Source organism: Lagenorhynchus albirostris, chromosome 5 (assembly GCF_949774975.1).
Source record: "Lagenorhynchus albirostris chromosome 5, mLagAlb1.1, whole genome shotgun sequence".
In the NCBI taxonomy this organism is placed as follows: Eukaryota; Metazoa; Chordata; class Mammalia; order Artiodactyla; family Delphinidae; genus Lagenorhynchus; species Lagenorhynchus albirostris.
The window spans coordinates 73,687,660-73,706,755 of NC_083099.1; the positions used below are offsets into that span (position 1 = coordinate 73,687,660).

The 19,096-nt window shown below is 38.5% G+C and overlaps 2 protein-coding genes across 4 annotated transcripts in view; one reads left to right on the top strand and one right to left on the bottom strand.

Annotated features, from left to right (window-relative positions):
- FBXO45 (F-box protein 45) lies at positions 1 to 14,295 on the bottom strand. Of its 2 annotated transcripts, none has more exons than XM_060150374.1 (3): positions 13,640 to 14,295; positions 7,735 to 8,091; positions 1 to 3,229 (listed from the first exon to the last, which is right to left on the bottom strand). In XM_060150374.1, the coding sequence occupies exons 1-3, from the start codon at positions 13,946 to 13,948 to the stop codon at positions 3,044 to 3,046; spliced, it is 852 nt and encodes a 283-aa protein (XP_060006357.1). In that variant the 5' UTR covers positions 13,949 to 14,295; the 3' UTR covers positions 1 to 3,043. The 2 variants fall into 2 exon arrangements, with proteins under 2 accessions (XP_060006357.1, XP_060006356.1); XM_060150373.1 differs by lacking the exon at positions 1 to 3,229 and adding an exon at positions 4,561 to 4,791.
- The window catches only part of WDR53 (WD repeat domain 53), a 19,350-nt gene continuing 14,215 nt past the window's right edge, over positions 13,962 to 19,096 (top strand). The window contains exon 1 of one of the 2 annotated variants that reach the window (XM_060150372.1): positions 13,962 to 14,415. The gene's annotated coding sequence lies outside the window, so the exon portion shown is untranslated. The remainder of the gene's footprint in view (positions 14,416 to 19,096) is intronic. The other variant, XM_060150371.1, reaches the window with a different exon arrangement.

The window sequence follows — 19,096 nt, forward strand, 5'->3', positions numbered from 1 at the left end:
TTCTTTGTATGAAAAGTTTTAATGAATTGTGAGCCATTGACCATTACAGACTTTAAAACTTAATATTTCTTCTTTCCTGTGTAAAACCAGATAATTAAACCAGCCTATCCCAAGTATGACAGAAGACCATAGAATGAATAAGAGTAATAGTAATGTTTTCTTACCCATCTGCACGCTTTGCTAAATTTAAGAACCAAAGAGAGTGCTCCTGGTTTCCAAAGTCAACAGAGCAAATTCAATTACACATTTCTGCCTGATCATAGTTTCAGCTGAAATACAACAAATATAACTTTGCCTTCCAATAGCACTTTTTATCCATAGCACAAGCACTTTCCCATTATTTTCTTCTTTACCCCCAATATCCTTATGAGGTAGTGAAGGGAGGGAGCAAGGATTTTTTTTTTTTTTTTTTTTGCAGATGAGAAAACTTAAGGTGAATTTAGATCAGTGGTTCTCAACCTTGGCAACATATTGAAATCACCTAAGAAGTTTTTAAAAATCCTTATGGTCATGTCATAGCCCAGACCAACATCAGAATATTAGGGTATGGGACCCAAGCATCAATATTTTTCAAAATGCCTGTGACTCCAAACTATAGCCAAGTTTGAGAACCACTGGTTTAGATGATTTATATTCAATATTCAGAGGCAACTGGCTTCTACCTAAGTGCTCTCTCAGCACCAATGAAAAAGAGATTCCATTTCCTCAAACGTTATAACAGTTTGTCTTAGTATTCTGTACAACTACTATTGGTCTCCAGTAACAAATTAATTTACCAGGTTATAAATGAAGGCTCTTCATTCCCCTGATGCTCATGCTAAATATGAACCTCCATTTTATAAAATTTGCAAATTGGATATTAAAGAATTTAAGTCTTTGAGACAAGAATGGCTTGTTATTAATATTTAGGCAATCATTTGATTCTAGGTTCAATATGCAATAACCATGTGTTTCCATTTTCCATTCAGCACCTTCAAAACTTTGTTACAAATGAATGTTTACTAATAAGACAAAACAGAAGATATAAACAAAACTCTGAGCAAAAGCTCTTGAATTGACCATATCACAATCTGAAAAAGAAACAAGTGCTTAAAAGACCTCATAGCTTTCTAACTAGTTCAATCTTTATCCTGAACCAGATCTCTTCTTTAATTAAATTTTAAACTTTGCCAAATTGAGTTGTTCTACACCAAGAAAAATCAATTTCTGTAGCAGCTATGTTCTCTAATACATTTAACATATAATTTCACTCTGTAGTATTAAATATGGTTTCTAGGAGGTTTCTTTCTTGATGTGGGTATCAAAAAGGATCTTTAACAGATTACACCTTTAAGCAACACACCAAATACACAACAAATACTTGTAAACCTTTCAGGTGGCAAAAATGAAATCTTTGTTCATGACTGAAATCCCTTGTTTCACAGGAGTACTGATAATATTAACTCGCAAGGAGCAACCCAAGAACCACAGCCAGATGCTTGCTGTCCCTAATTTTTTTAGATTCAAAACAAAATATGCATACAGCAAAACCTAAAAACTACAAAGATTCCACTTGCCTTAGTCACTTCTTATCACAAAGATGTATCTGAAACCATACAATTTATACTTTCATACAGAAAGATGTTTGTTTCCTTTCTAACAAAAGAAAATCTCAGCTCATGTACGTTGAATTATTAATTTGAAAGAGTATTAGTGAAATCAGATTTCTTAGTCAAAAATTCTGAATAGGAATTAACGTTAAACTCTTCTACAATAAAACCTTCAAAATATCACCAACCTGAAGTTTCCAGCATAAGGTATTTTATTTCAAGTCCCATGGGGGCAATTATTTATAATGAGATAAAGAACATTCTTAAGCTGGGTTCAGGTTGGCACTGTTTCAGATGGATGAGTAAACATTTTCTTGACAACCCCAATAAAGAGTTTGAGGCTTAGATTGTTGCATGATGTAAACAATATGAAATTAAAAAATTATAATATCTACAGCATTATAAAGTTACAAAATAAAAGGACCATTGATCAATTATTTTCTTAAGGTCTGTGACTAACAGCTTTCATATTTGAGGCCTATAAGAACAAATGGCAATGCTCTCTGTTCTTATGAGACACTTTCTTGCAAGGTCAAAAAATAAAACCAGATTCTATAAGATGCCCATTATTATTATTATTGATATACGAATGATTAGAAATAGATTTGCCTTCCCTCAATCTTAGCCTGGAGATTTGAGGGACCTGTATAATAATTTTGATGGTTAAAAAAATAAATCAGACTGTAATAGGCATGGAAACTGTAAGCCAAATATAATCCAAAATGAGCCAATACAACACATCTCCTCTTAAAATTTTCTTCTTTGTAGTTACCAAACTGTCCCTAAATGTTATTCTAATTTTGTACCATGTAGTGGTTTTTAAGAAACTGAACTAGAACAAAGCAACTCCTTTGTCCTGTTTTTTTTTTACAGTTTTTTTTTTACACACATATTGTATATACAACTTCTAAAATAGCTGCACAATTTTATATCTCACCGTTAGAGAAGTGCAGTCCAGGCAGACCATGCTTCTCAATATATTAAAAATATTAAATAAAATCCAACCAGTTTCATACTTTTCTAATAGTCAAGCTGGCTGGAAAAAAGGGTCTGGAGAAAAAACAGGCAGTTGTAAAACAGGATCAGTCTTTCTTCACAAACACACTACTTAAAACTCTTGCTAGTTCCCTATCTTATCCCTTTTACACCATCTCTAAGATCTCACCTTAGAAGTTGAAAATATCACATCGCTAACTTAGAGACAAAATCTGTTGAAACATGCATATGTCAACTGCCCACTCAACCAACTGCAACCCTGAGGATTTTTCTGGCCCAGTAGAAAAGAGGAAACACTAAGATAATCTCTGCTGTAGAGTTGCTTCTCCAGTTAACAATATCATGTGTTTTTTCAGGATGTTTCTTGGGCATGCATGTATGACACTGTCACTTCATGATCCTACTTTCCATAAGCAGGTATCTCCTCCACTCTGTCTTTCATCCCAAGAAAGCCACTGTCATCCATCCAAAGGTTTTCCAAGGTAAACCAAAGTCACTTCTGTGTTACCATATACAGCAGAAACTGCTGGATATAAGCAGACCTTTGGAAGTCCTCTAAAGGCAACCCCCAGGAATTCATATCCACGTTCAAAAGCTAAAGTCTTATCTTCCATGTCCAAGATGACTCGAATTCTTTCTCCTATCTGCAAACAGACATCAAAAGAAGGTAAGAAGAAAACCCATCAAAGGCACAGCTAGATGTAATCAAGTTAAAAATATTATTAAGAATATGTATATCTCAAAAGTTATCTAGAAAAACCAAAAAAGTTATTTGGTCAGGGAGAAACATCTAGAAAAAGAACATACATCAATTTCATCATAAATGTTTGTTTTGACAGTTTTTTTTTAAAAAAACTTAAGACTTGTGTGGGATTTATATTTAATACTGAAAATTTAAATATTCTTCCTGAACAGTCCCCAGATTTTATTTATTCTTTTTAAAGACTTTTCTTAAGAAGGTTACCACTAAAATCTATAACTTGGCATATTTTACCAAAAAAGGCTACCTAAATTTTCTCAAATTACTATAGTACATACATACAATGGAATGTTATTCAACCTTAAAAAGAAATGAAATTTTAGTATGTGCTACAACATGAATGGACCTTGAAAGCATTATGCTAAGAGAAATAAGCCAGACACAAAAATACAAATATTATATGATACCACTTGTATCAAGCACCTGGAATATTCAAATTCATATAGATTGAAAATTGAATAGAGGTTACCAGAGGCTTGGGGGAGGAAGAAATGTGGAGTTATTGTTCAGTGGGCACAGAGTTTATGCTGGGGATGATGAAAAAGTTTTGGGTATATATAGTGATGATGGTTATACAACATTGTGAATGTATTTAATGCCACTGAATTATACACTTACAAATAGTTAAAAGAATAAAGATTGTTGTGTATATTTTACCACAATAAAAAAAATTACTATAATAAAACACTTCCACAACCTTTAAAATTTACAAAGCAATTCTACATACAACACGGAACTTACATAATCATGAATAGCCAAATCTGACTATAGGTTCTAAAGATGCAGAATAGGCTTATTAAACAATCACTTTGTGGTCCACTACTCTGAAACACCCGTTTGTTATAAGAATAGCAGTACTGATTGTTAAACTAAACTGGAAGCACAATTACCCATTTCTTTTCCCGTTTGGAAAAGTAAACAAAGAAAGAGCATGTTTATCCTTATAATTTGCATGTATTAAAGGCTGTTGCATCTATATACTTGGAGGCAGAAAGTCCTAACATTTGCAATCAAAAAACCATAATTTAATACTTCCAAATTATGATACCCCCTGCTGCTATCATTACTTTCCTTCATTGTATTTCCTATCACAAATAACTACCAACATCTACTTTTTCTCTCCCTCTGCCCAACTCACAGATTAACCCCATTTTAAGAACCTCCAAATCACCATCATCACTACTGTTACAAACAAAACACGAACAACAGCAAAAATCAGAAATAAAAGCTAGGGGCTTCCCTGGTGGTGCAGTGGTTGAGGGTCCGCCTGCCGATGCAGGGGACGCGGGTTCGTGCCCCAGTCCGGGAGGATCCCGCATGCCGCGGAGCGGCTGGGCCCGTGAGCCATGGCCGCTGGGGCTGCGCGTCCGGAGCCTGTGCTACACGGCGGGAGGGGCCGCAGCGGTGAGAGGCCCATGTACCGCAAAAAAAAAAAGGAAATAAAAGCTAATATTTTCATGAGTATTGTTGAGTGATTTTATATTATCTCATTTAATTCTCATATCAATCCCAGGAGTTATCCCTGTTTTACAGAAGATGAAAATAACAAAATAGAACCACTCCAAGTGAAATCTGCAAGTTTGCTTTACGTTTGAGCAAACAGCATACATACACATAGCACAGAGAGCAGAAAGACAGTCTTACAGTTTTAGGTGTCAGAGGACAAAATTTGGAGACAGCAGAGCAACTGGAAACTTAGAGGAACTCTGCAAGCAAAAAACCACAAAGAAGATGAGCCCCAAAATCTGAAAATAAACTCTGCCCAAATCCTCATGTGATGACTGTATTACACAAACACAGGGGAAACCCCCAGGGAACCAGGCAGAAAAAGTAGCAGCTAGAGGCCAAAAAAACTGAATAAAGACATAAGCTGCTGTATAGTTTCAGTGCAGGCAAGTTAACTGCCTACTAGAACAAGAAAGCCTACGGTTTTCAGAAGTACAAAGTAGCTTCTAAAGAAACAAAACATTCCAGAGTCACTACTATATATTATCTACCATGTCCAATTTTCATTTAAAAAATGACTGGATACGAAAAGAAACAGGAAAGTGTAACTCATACTCATGGAGAAAAAAGTAGTCAGTAGAAACAGACTCCAAGTGGGCCTTAGATGCTGGATTTGGCAAAGACTTAAAGTAGTTATAAAATATACCCAAAGAATTAAAGAAAAATATAGTATTAATAAATGAACAAATAGAGATCTCAGTAGAGAAACGGAAACTATAAAAATGAAAATTTTAGAACTGAGGGGCACAATAACCAAAATTCACTAGCCTGGCTCAACAGCAGAGTTCAAATGACAAGAAGAAAAAAATTTATGAACTTGAAGACAGAACAACAGAAAGTAATGAATCCAAAAAACAGAGAAAAAAAGAACACAGCTTCAGAGGCACAGAAACAAGGATGATATCAAGCAGTCCAACAATTACATTAAATATAAATGGACTAACTACTCAAATCAAGAGACTGGGTTAGATACAAAGCAAGATCCAATTACATGCTGTCTGGGGGACCCACTTTAAATACAAAGACAGTCTAAAAGTAAAAGGATGAGGGAAAAGAGGTACTTTGCGATAGTAAGCATAAGAAAGTTGGATTGGCTTTATTGATATCAGACAAAATAGACGTAAAGACAAGGAATATTACTAGAGTCAAAGAAGGTCATTTCATAATGATAAAAGAGTTAACCAGGTAGGTAGATATAACAATTTTAAATGTATATGCACCTAATAACAGTTCCAAAACACATGAAGCAAAAAGTGACAAAACTGGAAGAAGAGATAGATAAATCAGCAACTGTAGTTGGAGATTTTAATACTCCTTAGTAAATGAAAGAACAGGCAGAAAGAAAATACAGAAAGCAGATAGAAGACTTATACACTACCAACCAATTTGACCTAGCTGTCCTTAATAGATTATTCCATCCAACAGAATATATATTCAAGCATACATAGACATTTATCAAGGTAAACCATATGCTGGGAATAAAACATGCTGCAATAAATTTAAAGGGACTGAAATCACACAGAGTATGTTCTCTGAAAAATAAAGAATAAAGGACTTTCACTACAGAGTCACAAGGTTAGTCATAGGTCTTTATCTTCAATGATTATTAAGTCCGTTCTCCTTAGGGCATTTGCAGAGCCTGAAAGGACAGTAAGGAAAGGATTCTATGAAAGAAAATCCTTCCAGGCTTTTATACATCAGGAAATGAGATATATTTTAGTTCTTCTACTTTATTATGTCTCACTTGAGGTCATTACTGAGGCTAGAGCTTTCAAACCACATGTTCCTCTGAAATGTACTATCTATAATTCCTTAAAATTTCCAAGTTCTTATCAGATTATTATTTTTTACACTCTGCTGAATCTATGGTAATCATATAGCTTTTACAAATAGGAACTATAATTATGACCCTAGAATCAAGTGAGTATGGCTTAAGGCTAAGAATTTTTAGGGACTTTGCTGGTGGTCCAGTGGTTAAGAATCTGCCTTCCAATGCTGGGGACCTGGGTTTGATCCCTGGTCAGGGAACTAAGATCTCACATATGCCGTGGGACCACGAAGCCTGCACGCCACGACGAAAAATCTGCGTGCTGCAACTAACACCTGATGCAGTCAAATAAATAAATAAATATTTTTTTAAAAAAGAATTTTTAAATGTAGTAGTTTGGGACTTCCCTGGTGGTCCAGTGGTAAGACTCTGTGCTTCCACTGCAGGGGGCACAGGTTCGATCCCTGATCAGAGACCTAAGATCCCGCATGCGGTGCGGGGTGGCCAAATAAATAAATAGGCAGTAGTGTGCCTGAACTCACCTATGTTTATGGAAATTGCTGACACCTCCAGACGCTTTAAATACAATCCAGATTAATAAGTAGCAGAGGGTAAGTATGTATGCACATGCACACAGGTGCAGTTGTGGGGGTGAGGGGGTGAGGTATCCAGAAAAAGTAAATTTGGATGTGCATGATATAAGAAAGATTACAATCCAAAGCACAAGTTGGCAAACTATGGCCCCTGGGCCAAATCTGGCTTGCAGTCTATAAATAAGGTTTTACTGGAATACAGCTATGCTCATTCATTTACATAATTCTCGGCTGCTTTTGTGCTATAACAACATAGTTGCACAGTTGTGAGAGACAGTATGGACAACAAAGCCTAAAATATTTACTATCTGGCCCTGTATAGAAAAAGTTTGCCAACCTGATTTAAAGACAGATTGCTCAGATTGAATATGTATTAGGAAACAAATACTGAGATACTAAAGATTATTGTCAGAGTAGCTAAAAAAGGCCAGTTACACTATATATTTAAAAGTTACCAAAAAGACAAATAATGCTGCTATATAAAATTTTGTAAATTTAAAACAAATTAAGCCAGTTCCTCACCTGATATTTTGGTGCATTGTTGCATTGTGGAAAACTGCCATTGACTTCTCCATTATGTAGTAGATTATTGTCCACTAGATTCCAGCCCCAGCTCTGGTCATCACTGCCCAGCAATGCCACATAACCTTGGCATTGCATGGGGGCCCGTTTTGTGGCAATTCCAATCACTGCCACAGTGCCCAGAGGGCCCTCCCACCACACTTCCCATGCATGGCGGCCCTCACTGAAACCAATCTTGGTCCTTGCACCATCAGTGCTCTGAGCGATGGGGTTTCGATGTAAAGTAAAGCCATTCTTCTTAATGTAGACATTCCTGGAGCAGTCGTTAGTGCTGAAAGCATGTTGGAAAGCACGTATCTGAAAAGATGGAAAGCACACAAAAGAAACAGAAATTTAATTTTTCTTAAACATTTAAAAGTACCCAAACTTTAGGCTACATGTTTTTAAACAATAAAATTATATATTTTAAGTAATACAATAATTATTTCTCAAAAATGGCTCACGTTTCAGCATGGGATCCTAACATAATAAATTATGCAACATTAAAAATAAAACTGCCAGCTGTTTCATTATTGACTAAAATTCTAAACCACAGTATAATTTCTCCAAATAGACTTCTTAACACATCAAAAGATATACACAAGAATCCTTATATTTTAGAGATAGTACTGAAATGTTTATGGGTGACATATCTGGGAATTGCTTTGAAATATCCAGGAATGGAATGGGAGAGTGGGCAAGGTAGACATGAAAGTAGACTGCCCATGAATTAATCACTGGTAAAGCTTCGTGATGGGTATAGGGAGGTTATTTTCTATACTCTTGTTTATAGTCGATATTTTTACATTAAAAAGTTAAGATATGCACAGTTTTCGTGTTGGCAATGCTGCCACCAAAAAGAACTGTATTTTAAGTAAAATAGAGAACTTAGGCATATCAGCTCTAGAGTATATGAAAAATTTTAATAACCACAAACTATCTTAGATCCTCAGCCTCCTTGCTAGGTATTACTCATACACTGAGACATCACCACTCTCATTTTACCAAATCAAATAATCCCCTAGATAGCATAAATTCAATCACTAAAATTTATAAAGAGATAGTCATTAACAGCAGCTACCACTGACAGGACAGGATAGGTGACCTTCAGTAATCCAGTTTTTTAAGTTTCCAAAATAAAGACAATATGAAAATTGCTACTCTGTACAAATAATAACATTCTCTCATGTTTTAATAATTTATAGGTTTTAGTTTGTACGTTTTTTAGAAAATCCCTTCTTTATTCAAACAACCCAAAAGCAGCTGAAGGCTGGGACCTATTGCTTTAGTTAACCTGAGAAATCAGCTCCAGAATCACAGAATTTCAGCATTAGGAAAGACGTTAAAGTTCACCTACTTCAACTCAGGGATGGGGACACAGGCGTAAAGTCAACAGGTAGTTAGCACAAGAGCCCCAAAGAGAAGTCAAGCATCCAGTCCCCTCATCCAGTTCTCATTTACCATTAGCAAGTACTTCACTGTTTAATTGTTGTACTCCAGAGGACAGATTAAAACAAAAACAAAAAACCTCCTTGGTTCAGGTATCCCATATTTTCATAAACAGGATGTAAACCTGAAGTATACCTAAATTTTTTCCGATCTGTTCTTATTATAACACACTTTTAAGTACCTAAAAGTGCTGTACACACCTCAACCATTTGACTCTAGTAAAACATATCTTGAAAAAAATCTAATCTAACCTAAATTGATCAAACTTCTATAGGAAATACAGAGGACAGAAAGCATGTTAAGCAACACCATGGGAATGAAATCAGCAAAATCCAGATTGAGGGAACCTCTCTACAGGGTAAACAACCTGGTTTCTTCAACAAATAAACTGCCGGGGTAAGAGGTGAGAGAGATGGAGGGTGTATCTGTAGACTAAAATAGCCTTAAAAGACATATCAACTGTTTGTCATGGGAACTTTATATAGATCTTGCTTAAATAAACTGAAAATTAAAGATATAACATTTGACATTTATGAGACAATTGGAAATGTGAACACCAAACTTTTTATATAAAGGAATTATCATTAATTTCTTTATACTTTAGATGTACTAATGGTATTGTGATTAAGTGTCCTTATCTTTTAGAGATAATGTGAAAAATCAGATAAAATGGAAAAATACACAAATAAATAAAAACAATCTATAGTTCTTGCTACACAGTCTCATGCGTAACCTGGATTTTGCATTATAGCAAACAGCTTTAAGACCTAGTTTAGGATGTAAGTCTGAAATTTAGACAATTATAGCTAGATGCCAAGTATGACTGGAATAACTGATGTTACTTGGTAATATGTAAAACATGAACTTTTAAAAAGAAGACAAATCCTAGGGGCTTCACTGGTGGTGCAGTGGTTGAGAGTCCGCCTGCCGATGCACGGGACACGGGTTCGTGCCCTGGTCCGGGAGGATCCCACATGCGGCGGAGCGGCTGGGCCCGTGAGCCATGCCGCTGAGCCTGCGCGTCTGGAGCCTGTGCTCCGCAGCGGGAGAGGCTGCAGCAGTGAGGGGCCCGCGTACCGCAAAAAGAAAAAAAGAAGACAAATCCTAATTAGATTGACAACTCCAAATACTTTCCAGTTTTATGCTATCCCAAGCCTGTTCTCATCATTTTCTCAGTTACCCAGGCTCCCTGGAAATCCTATTTGACCCTTCCTTCTTCTTCATCCCACCTCACCCAGTCAGCTGTCCACCTATGTGGACTTGTTTTCTTGCAGTTCCTCTCCCAGCCACCCCCTTCTCTGCTCTATACACTTGTTCTGGTCTTAAGTACCTCTGGTATAGGCACCAACCCCTGCCTTCCTGAATTCACCTTATGGACTGGTTTCTCTAAAGCACAGCTCTTACTTCGTCCCTCCTTTGTTCAAATTTCTGTGTTTTCCAGCTGTAAGACAAAGCCCAAACTACAGACTGAAGGCTGTATGTCAAGGACCTCCATGATATATCTAGTTTCAGCTTAACTTTACAATAATATTTCCTATCACAATTCAATCTAACTAAACTATTTTATATCTTTAGCCTTTCCTCCAAGCTACAAATTGTAACAGATGCCTATCTGAAAACTCTTGGATGTCTTAAAAACACTGTAAACTCTGTTCTACCAAAACTGAACTCATTGTTATTCATCCAAAATCTAGCCCAGGTAATCCCTATATCATATAAGCCAGATACCTAGGAGTCATCCTGAGCACCTCCCTCTTCCTCCCCCCTATTTCAAATCTATTGCCAAGTGCTGTAGATTTTATTTCCTAAATTTATTCTAAATTTCTCCCCATCTCTTTTACTACATACTTCCTAATACTCATATTTCTAAGGTCTCCCTCCAACCTGTTCTCCATTCTTAAGTCTGAATAACCTCTAAAAAATGGAAAAATATCACATCACCAATCCCTACACTCCTAACCCCCTTTTGCTTACAATTTAAAATGGCTTCCTTTTGTTTGGCCCCAGTCCACCTCTTCCATCTTTCTCAAACGTGCCTCACTTTTGCTGTCTATGCTCCAGCCACATCGATTATTTTCTGTCCCTCATACTCATCAGGTTCCTTCCTGGAAGGCTCTTCTCTCTCTCTGGCCTATTTATCCTTATCATTCAGGTCTCAGTTCATGCATTATTTCCTCAGAGAAAGCCTTCCCTGACCTCCCTACTTAGTTCAAATTCTCCATTACTGACATTCAGAGCATCATGTATCCATCCTTCGTAGGACTTAACACAAATGCAATTTTACAACTGTGTGACTATTTGATTAATACCCACTTCCCCGCACTAGATTGTAAGTGCCATATGGCAAGGCATCCATAAGAGTCTGTATCTGTTTTTATTCACCATTGCATCTGCAAAACTGAGCATAGTGCCTAACATTCATATTTTTTTAAATAAAAATATATGCTGTACAAACCCTCTGCTTTCCATTGCCTTGATTTTGTTCAGGGTACTTCCTCTTAGTAAAATGTTCACATTCTCCCCATCTTTAAAGTTCAGCTCAAATACAATCTCAACCCCAAACCTTCTACAATCATCCACTCAACTTGTAAATCTCTTCCAGTAAACTTCTAGTATATATATATATTTATATCTCTAACAGTTAGCAACAATTTCTACCATTTCTAACTAATAACCACTAGTTATTTCTATACATTTTTTTCTCCTCTACTAGACTGAGGATGTCCCTACTAGGCTATATGACTCCTTCTGAATTAATCTTTTAGCTTCAAGATATTCAAGAAAAGTCCTGCAATATCTGAATGTACATGTGATTAGTACAGGTCTATAATACCTATAGTGCAAGTAGTACAAAGGCATACAAAGTATTAAAAACTTATGAAACCTAAAATATCTCTGGAAGGATACAGAAGAAATAGGTAACATAGGTTGCCTCCAACCTGGATGGCGGTGGTATAAGGACAAAAGGAAGACATTTTGCTTTACATCACTTTGCTTCTTTTGAATCATGTATTCTTCACATGAATACATTATCTATTACATATTATTATATGAATCTTGAATCATGTGAACATGACTATTACAGACCAATTACAAAAATGTCTTAATTTAAAATAAGTAAAAACAATAAACTTTATGGAAAAGTAAAAAATAAGACTCATGAAATCTACACGTTTATCAGGCACAGTAAGACAAAACTGCAATCTACTGCACTCTACTATATGAATTACAACTAGTATCCATTGAGAATCTACCATGTACAAATACTATCCTCGCAAATTAACATTATTTCATTTAATAGAAAAACAACTTCACAGCTGACATATTAAAAAGCGATATTCCTTATCTTATTAAACTAAAACCTGGTTTATTACAGAAGAATACATTTTACATCTATTTCACATGGAAAAAAAATTTACTCCTTATTCTGGCCCCACTGGCAGTCTAGCATTAAAAAGGTATGTTTTCCCTTTTTAATTGTTAATGTATTTTTATGTTTACCATATTCTAGGTCAGACTTCATCCTGTCTCATATATGCTCTTGGTGACTGCTATTCTGAAGAGTTGTTTCCATCCAAACTGAACCCAAGTTTAAGGCCTTTTATTTACATTGCTTGAAGAATCCTCTCAGTCCTACCATTATCTGCTACTTGACATTTTTACTTGCATATGAAAGCAAGACTAATCACAAGAATCTGGCAGGGGAAAAAAGGCAGCAAAAATGGAATCAGCATGTTAGATGACAAATAGAACATAAGAGACACAACACCAAGGTGGAACTACGAAAAAGGTGGCAAGGAAGTAGCTAATAATAGTGGGACATGGCAGTATTATGACTGTTAAGTGGTGCCGATGGGAGGATGTTCTATTAAAGCCTCTATGTTGAAAGTCAGCACGATGCCTTGGACCACACTCATTTATAAGCCTGTAACATAGTGGAGGGAATTAAAGAGTGCTTGGTCAAAAATAAAGAAAAGATAGTTATAAATCAGAGCTTGGAAAAGGTGCGGTGAAAGCAAAGATCTGAGAAACTAAGCCGATGTTAAGGCAGCCAAGGTGATTTAATAAAGGGCAGGGAGAAAAATAGGATGAGTATTGAAACCTACAACAATGAGGTGGTCTGTTTTTAAGGGTAAAGACTGTGGAAAGTAGAATGAGTGACGGAAACCAGGGATGGGAAACCACCTGGCCCTTCAAAAAGTGTATCGCGGAAGTGGGGTGGGTTAAGGAGCAGAACTTCAACCCAAAGAGAAGAGGATCTCCATGGCGCGGGGAGGTAAGGTAAGGTATTGACTGGAGCGGTGGAAAGGCGGGATAGTGAGGCGAGGCTTCCGACTCAAAAGCTTAGCTGAGAAGCACTGAGAGCGGCCCGGACAAGCGGGACCGGGGGCAGCGGCGTGGCGCGGGGCTCCCTCACCTTGGCCTTGTAGCTCGGCAGGTTGCAGAGGATGTCCGTGCGCAAAGCCTCCTCTGCCAAGCTGCGGGCGCACAGGCTTCGCCACACCTCGCTGTTCTCATCGCCGTGCAGGCAGCGGTACCAGTGCTTGCACACCAGGGCGCAGCTCCGCAGCTCGGACAGCTCCAGGTAGGAGAACACCAACTCCAGCACTCGGCTGGGCAGCCGGCCCCCGGCCCCGGCGGCCCCGGAGCCGGCGCCCGCGCCGCCGCCACCGCTACAGCCAGCGCCTCCCGAGGCTGCCCCAGCCCCCGGGGCCGGCGCCGCCATCGCCTCAACAGCCGGCCCGAGGGCCGCTGCCGCCGCCGCCGCTTCCCCCCGTCTCTGCTCCGGAGGCCAAGCCTCGCCTTGAGACAGGAGCAGTTCGCTCACCGCCCCTTTCACAGACTACCGTCCGGCCCCTCCACCACTCCCGCCCCTGCCCGGGGGCGTCCGCCACGCGCCCCGCCTCACTGAGGGCAGACGCACCGGCCGCACGGGCGTCCCCCGCCCCTCCCCCGCGGCTCAGCGCGGGCGCCGGAACGGCCCAACTCGCACGGCCTCCCGGCGGCGCGCCCGTGCCTCCGCCATGCGGGTTGAGGGCACGAAGCAAGGGCGCACGCCCAGCTCGCGCGGTTCCTCTCGGCCCCGGATGTGACTGTTTGGCTGAGGCGCCTCCCCCCCACTACGCTAGATGGGATTGGGCGCCCACGGGTGAGGTCATCACCAGGCGCCTAGGAGAGAAGCTGGAAGCGCAGGTATGAGGCTATCGCCGGTGGGTTCCGGGCTATCATCCGGTGCCTTTTCTCTTTTTTAATCTAGTGGTTTCGCGTCGGCTTTTCTGGACCACTTTTCCTATAAGTTTTCGCTGAGTCATTTGGGTCCCTGCTTCACCTTTCCAATCTAACGCATGAAATTTCCCTCTCCTTATTAGCCAGTCCTTCGGCAGGTGAGGTCGTGTTTTTCTGGTCAGGCCCTCTTGTTCTCCCTTAGTATCAGTGCTTATCAGAACGTGTGTCCCAGCGTATATACAGCATGTGAGGTCGCCACATTTGAACACCTTCCCCACCCCCCCACCCCCCAGTGTTTGGATAACCTTAAAGTGCCGTTTAAGTGCTTATTAAGTGCTACATTCTTTTGGACAAAAGGTGGCTTTTCCTAGTCTTTCCTACTAACCCACGATTGGTAGGCGAATTAAAGCAGTGTGTTTTTAACTAATGAGACATTCCAATAGGGAGAATGACATGGAGGCTATAATTATAGAAGGCTTCTTGGAAGGGAAAGAGTTTCAGCATTATTTAGTCATATTGCGTTTTCCTAGGTGGCCAGAACGTTTTCTGACAGCCTTTAAAGAATGCTTGGTACGAGAAAATAATATCTATCATGTAAGCCAGGCAACCTACTGAGGCCCTTTACAGGGGTGTTTATATAACTCTCTAAACAACTATGAGATAATTATTATAATAATAGGTTTCACAGATTCCTTTAGTAGTCAATTCCACTGTCTTGCCTTTACGTAGTAAGGAATCTTTCCAAAAGCTCCCTTGCTGTGTATAGTCAATTTCTCGTTCTCCAGTAAAAACAAAAGAACAGCACCTACCATCTCTACTCTCTGATGGGTGGTGTTTGGTTATTACTTGCCAGTCCCTTCTTCCCAGATGTTTTTTCCTCCAAGCTTAGTAACCCAGATTCTTTTCATTCTTACTAGTGCCAGTACCACAGCCCTTCAGCCACTTCGGTTGCTGTCTAGCTTCTCCACATCGAGACCAACTTTGGAAAACTCAAACATGTCAAGAAAAGTTGACCTATACTTATTACAGTGATAGTGACTATCACATTATTTAGATTTCAGGCTTCGGAGTTTTATTTATTATTCAGCTTTCAGCTTTCAGCCATCAAAGGAAGACAGTCCAAGATTTGTCTGGAAAGGCACTGAAGTTTCTTTTACAGCTTCAAGGATAAGTAGAGTCAGTCCATCCAAGAAGGGGACAAAGAACAGACAGAATGAATAGCTTTAAAGGCACAGACACTTGAAAAGGACAAATGGATACATGGAGGTATGACAGGAGTAAGTGTTTAGAGTAGAGAGCATTCAGTTATTAAAGACATTGCCCTCTATCCTGTCTGCCATGGTGTGAGGTAGAGCCTTTGAAGGATCTGATGAAATAATTCTGGCACATCTTGTCCACTCAGTGAGGTGACTTTTTGTGGCAAAGTACCCCCCAAGTGGCCCAGGTAGGATTTCAAAGTAGGAAAAGATTTCCTTTATCACTACCTCCTTTTCTTTCTTGCCTGCTCATCACCCTCCTGATCATGTCCCCTCTGCCATGTTCAGTACCCTTTTTCTGCCCTCTCACTGTTTAGAACTTCCATCTTTGCACTGCACCCTTTATAAAAATGTTCTCATAGTACCCCACCTTCCTCGCCCCCTCTCACTCCATGATCTCATTAGGTGTAAGAAGGAAGGAATCCAGTATCTAATTAAACTAATTCACACTGGGATATGATTAATTACCGTGCTTGACCCTTTAGTCATCTACCTAAGAGAAAAGTTAGTTGACTTGATACCTGAGTGTGGGGATAGTGGCACTTAGCTATTTCCAGGTAGGCTTTCCAGTCCCAGTAAAAGAAAAACAAGAAACAGTGGCTTGCCAACTCATTTCTGAAAGATTATTTTGATTTAACCCATATGTAGTTAATTTTTCCCGCTACCTCGTACCGCAGCAGTCTGATTGTTTAACACTTTTTGATGGTGATCTTCGAATGTGTTTCAAATAATAACAAATAATTTTAATTTTGTAGACTAAGTAAACAGGTGATCTGGGGGGCTCTCGTTGAATCCCTGATCAATACTCTGCATGATAAAATTAAAAGCCTCAGAATGTATGGATTTCTGGGGCTTTCCCAACTCTTTTTCCTAACATTCCACATAATAGGTCTCTATTTTAATTTTTCTGACTAGCTAGGTGATCGGTGAATATCATCCATGTGTAGAGATTAGAAGTTTAATTTGCTCTTTACTCTGGTGCATAGAGGTTAAGGTAGAGCTGACCTTGGACTTGTGAGAGTAATAGTCCAAGAGTTACTACTGCTTCCATTATGGAAAAATTTACAGGAACTGTGGTGTTGTCTATAATAGTCTCTTTAAATACAAAATTCATTTATTGCCTAACTTCTCACACTTTGGGGTGGAGTTTAACCAAATGTATCTCTAAAATTGAGTTAATCTTTTCTGGAAAAGAGTTATATTAGGAAGAAAACCTGCTAAAACTTTTGTCTGCTAGTCAGCATTTACTTAGGTCCCCTGTGAGTAGATTAGTGATGGAGAAATAGAAGTACTAGAAACCCTGCCTCATCCTTGTCTTAGCAAAAACCTAATATATCCCAACAGGGATCCAAAACCTATATGGACACAAAATCCTAAAGCTGTAGGGGGCAGACTTCTGGACTTTAAAGTTAATTCATTGTAGAAAAATTAAAACTCTGACTTAGGAAATAAGTGGTCAATACCCTAAAGATTCATGACAGAGTTAAATAAAACTATTTGTAACTTTTCAGTGATTAATTCAAATTTCATATTTTAAGGTAGGATATTGTATTTATCATATAAGTCAATAGTCACCACAAATGACAGTTCCTAAGCCTAAATAATATTAATACCTTTCATTTTAAATTGTGTTAAGTGTCCTTTTTCCTTGGTTTATCTGGAACATTTGGCAAACGTCTTTGTTATTTAACTACTATTTCAGTACTTGTTGGCAAAAATCAAACCACAAGAGTTCCCTGTCTTTATCTCCCTTTGAGTTATTTCCTCTCCAAACCTCTCCTTTAAAACTTGTTTCAGTCTCTATTTAATTAGTTTCCTCTGTTTACTAATTGAGTGCTTCTGCTGAAATTTAAAAATGTATCTTTTTGTCTTTTTTCCATTTTATCTGTATGAAAATTGCTGATTTTGTGATCTTGTTTCTGTTACTTCGATTACTATTAGATTGGTGATTTTTTGCAGTCTAGTTAGTGATTTTGTTTGTGTGTGTGGCTAAAAGTGGAGGAAATAACCTTTGTGTTGGGAATAGAAATTTTAGGCAGATCACCAGATTATTTTAAAATTATTTTCAAAACAATTTTAGGAAATTTATCTCTGTACAATTGAACTAAATTCAGGTATTGTATCTGAAAATAGTAAAGCAACTATGGCAGTTTCTTACTAGATAAATTCTCCCTTGTCTTGTGGAATGAAAAATTAAATTTATCTAGATAGATTTGTTTGCTTCCTTTTGACCACTTAGAGTTGTAGAAATTGCCCCTATTTCCTTTTTCGCTTTGCACAGGAGGTAGTTACGAGAGGGGGTAGTATTATGTGGCAGTTACAATTATAGATACAGCCTGCCTAGCGTATCAGGAAACTAAATTTTGCACATAAGTACTACTGTTATATAAGTTCAAGTAGGTGATAATGTGATTAAAAATATGTGAATATATTTAGAAGCAGTAATGAATTATTAGCAGCTTTCTAATAATCGTTTTCTGCACTTTCAAAGAATACTAACAAGTTAAACCTGTTGTCAAGTAGAATTGTTAGAAAAAGGTCTTCATTGTTTAGAAATTTAGGATCCCTTTATATTAGATCCCAAGTACAAATCCTAAGAGCCAGGTGACTTTGGGAAAATTATTTAACATTTCTGAGACTCAGTTTTATTACCTGTAAAATGGAATAATATTTACCAATCAGAAGTGTTGTTTTGAGAATAAAATTAAATAATGTACTGAATTATTCTCCGATGGTAAGACCCAAGGGTTTGCATTTGTAACCAGTTCCCCTGATGATTACTGGTGTAGTACAGGTTCTCAAATTCTAGCATACATCAGAATCACCTGGAGGGCTTGTTAAAACACATTGCTGGGGGCTTCTCTGGTGGCGCAGTGGTTGAGAGTCCTCCTGCCGTTGCAGGGGACACGGGTTCGTGCCCCGGTCCGGGAAGATCCCACATGCCGTGGAGCGGCTGGGTGCGTTAGCCATGGCCGCTGAGCCTGTGCGTCCGGAGCCTGTGCTCCGCAACGGGAGAGGCCGCAGCAGTGAAGGGCCCGCGTACTGCAAAAACAAAACAAAACGAAACAAAACAAAAAACACATTGCTGGGTGCCAACCCCAGAGTTTTGATTCAGTGGGTCTAGAGTGGGGTCCAACAATTTATATTTCTAACAAGTTCCTAGGCGGTGCTAATGCTCCTGGAGACTATACTTTGAGGACCATTTGTGTAGTATATATGATGCCACTTTGACTAGCCTAATAAAAGTAAGAAAAGTGACAGTGGTAATATTTGTTGAGCCCTCATTATGTACCAGGCACTGTTATATGTGCTTGACATTTATTATGTCATTTAATCCGATCTGATCCTGTGAAATGGATGTTATTATTACCCCCATTTTATCGAGAATGAAA

What these genes read in the sequence shown, in the direction of transcription:
- FBXO45 (XM_060150373.1), bottom strand. Translation starts at nt 13,948, where the DNA reads ATGGCGGCGCCGGCCCCGGGGGCTGGGGCAGCCTCGGGAGGCGCTGGC. An exon ending in TGCCGAGCTACAAGGCCAAG is followed by an intron (nt 8,092 to 13,639) that starts GTGAGGGAGCCC and finishes CCATCTTTTCAG; the next exon opens with ATACGTGCTTTCCAACATGC. An exon ending in ACAATGCACCAAAATATCAG is followed by an intron (nt 4,792 to 7,734) that starts GTGAGGAACTGG and finishes TGAAAATATTAG; the next exon opens with CTTTTATTTCCTTTTTTTTT.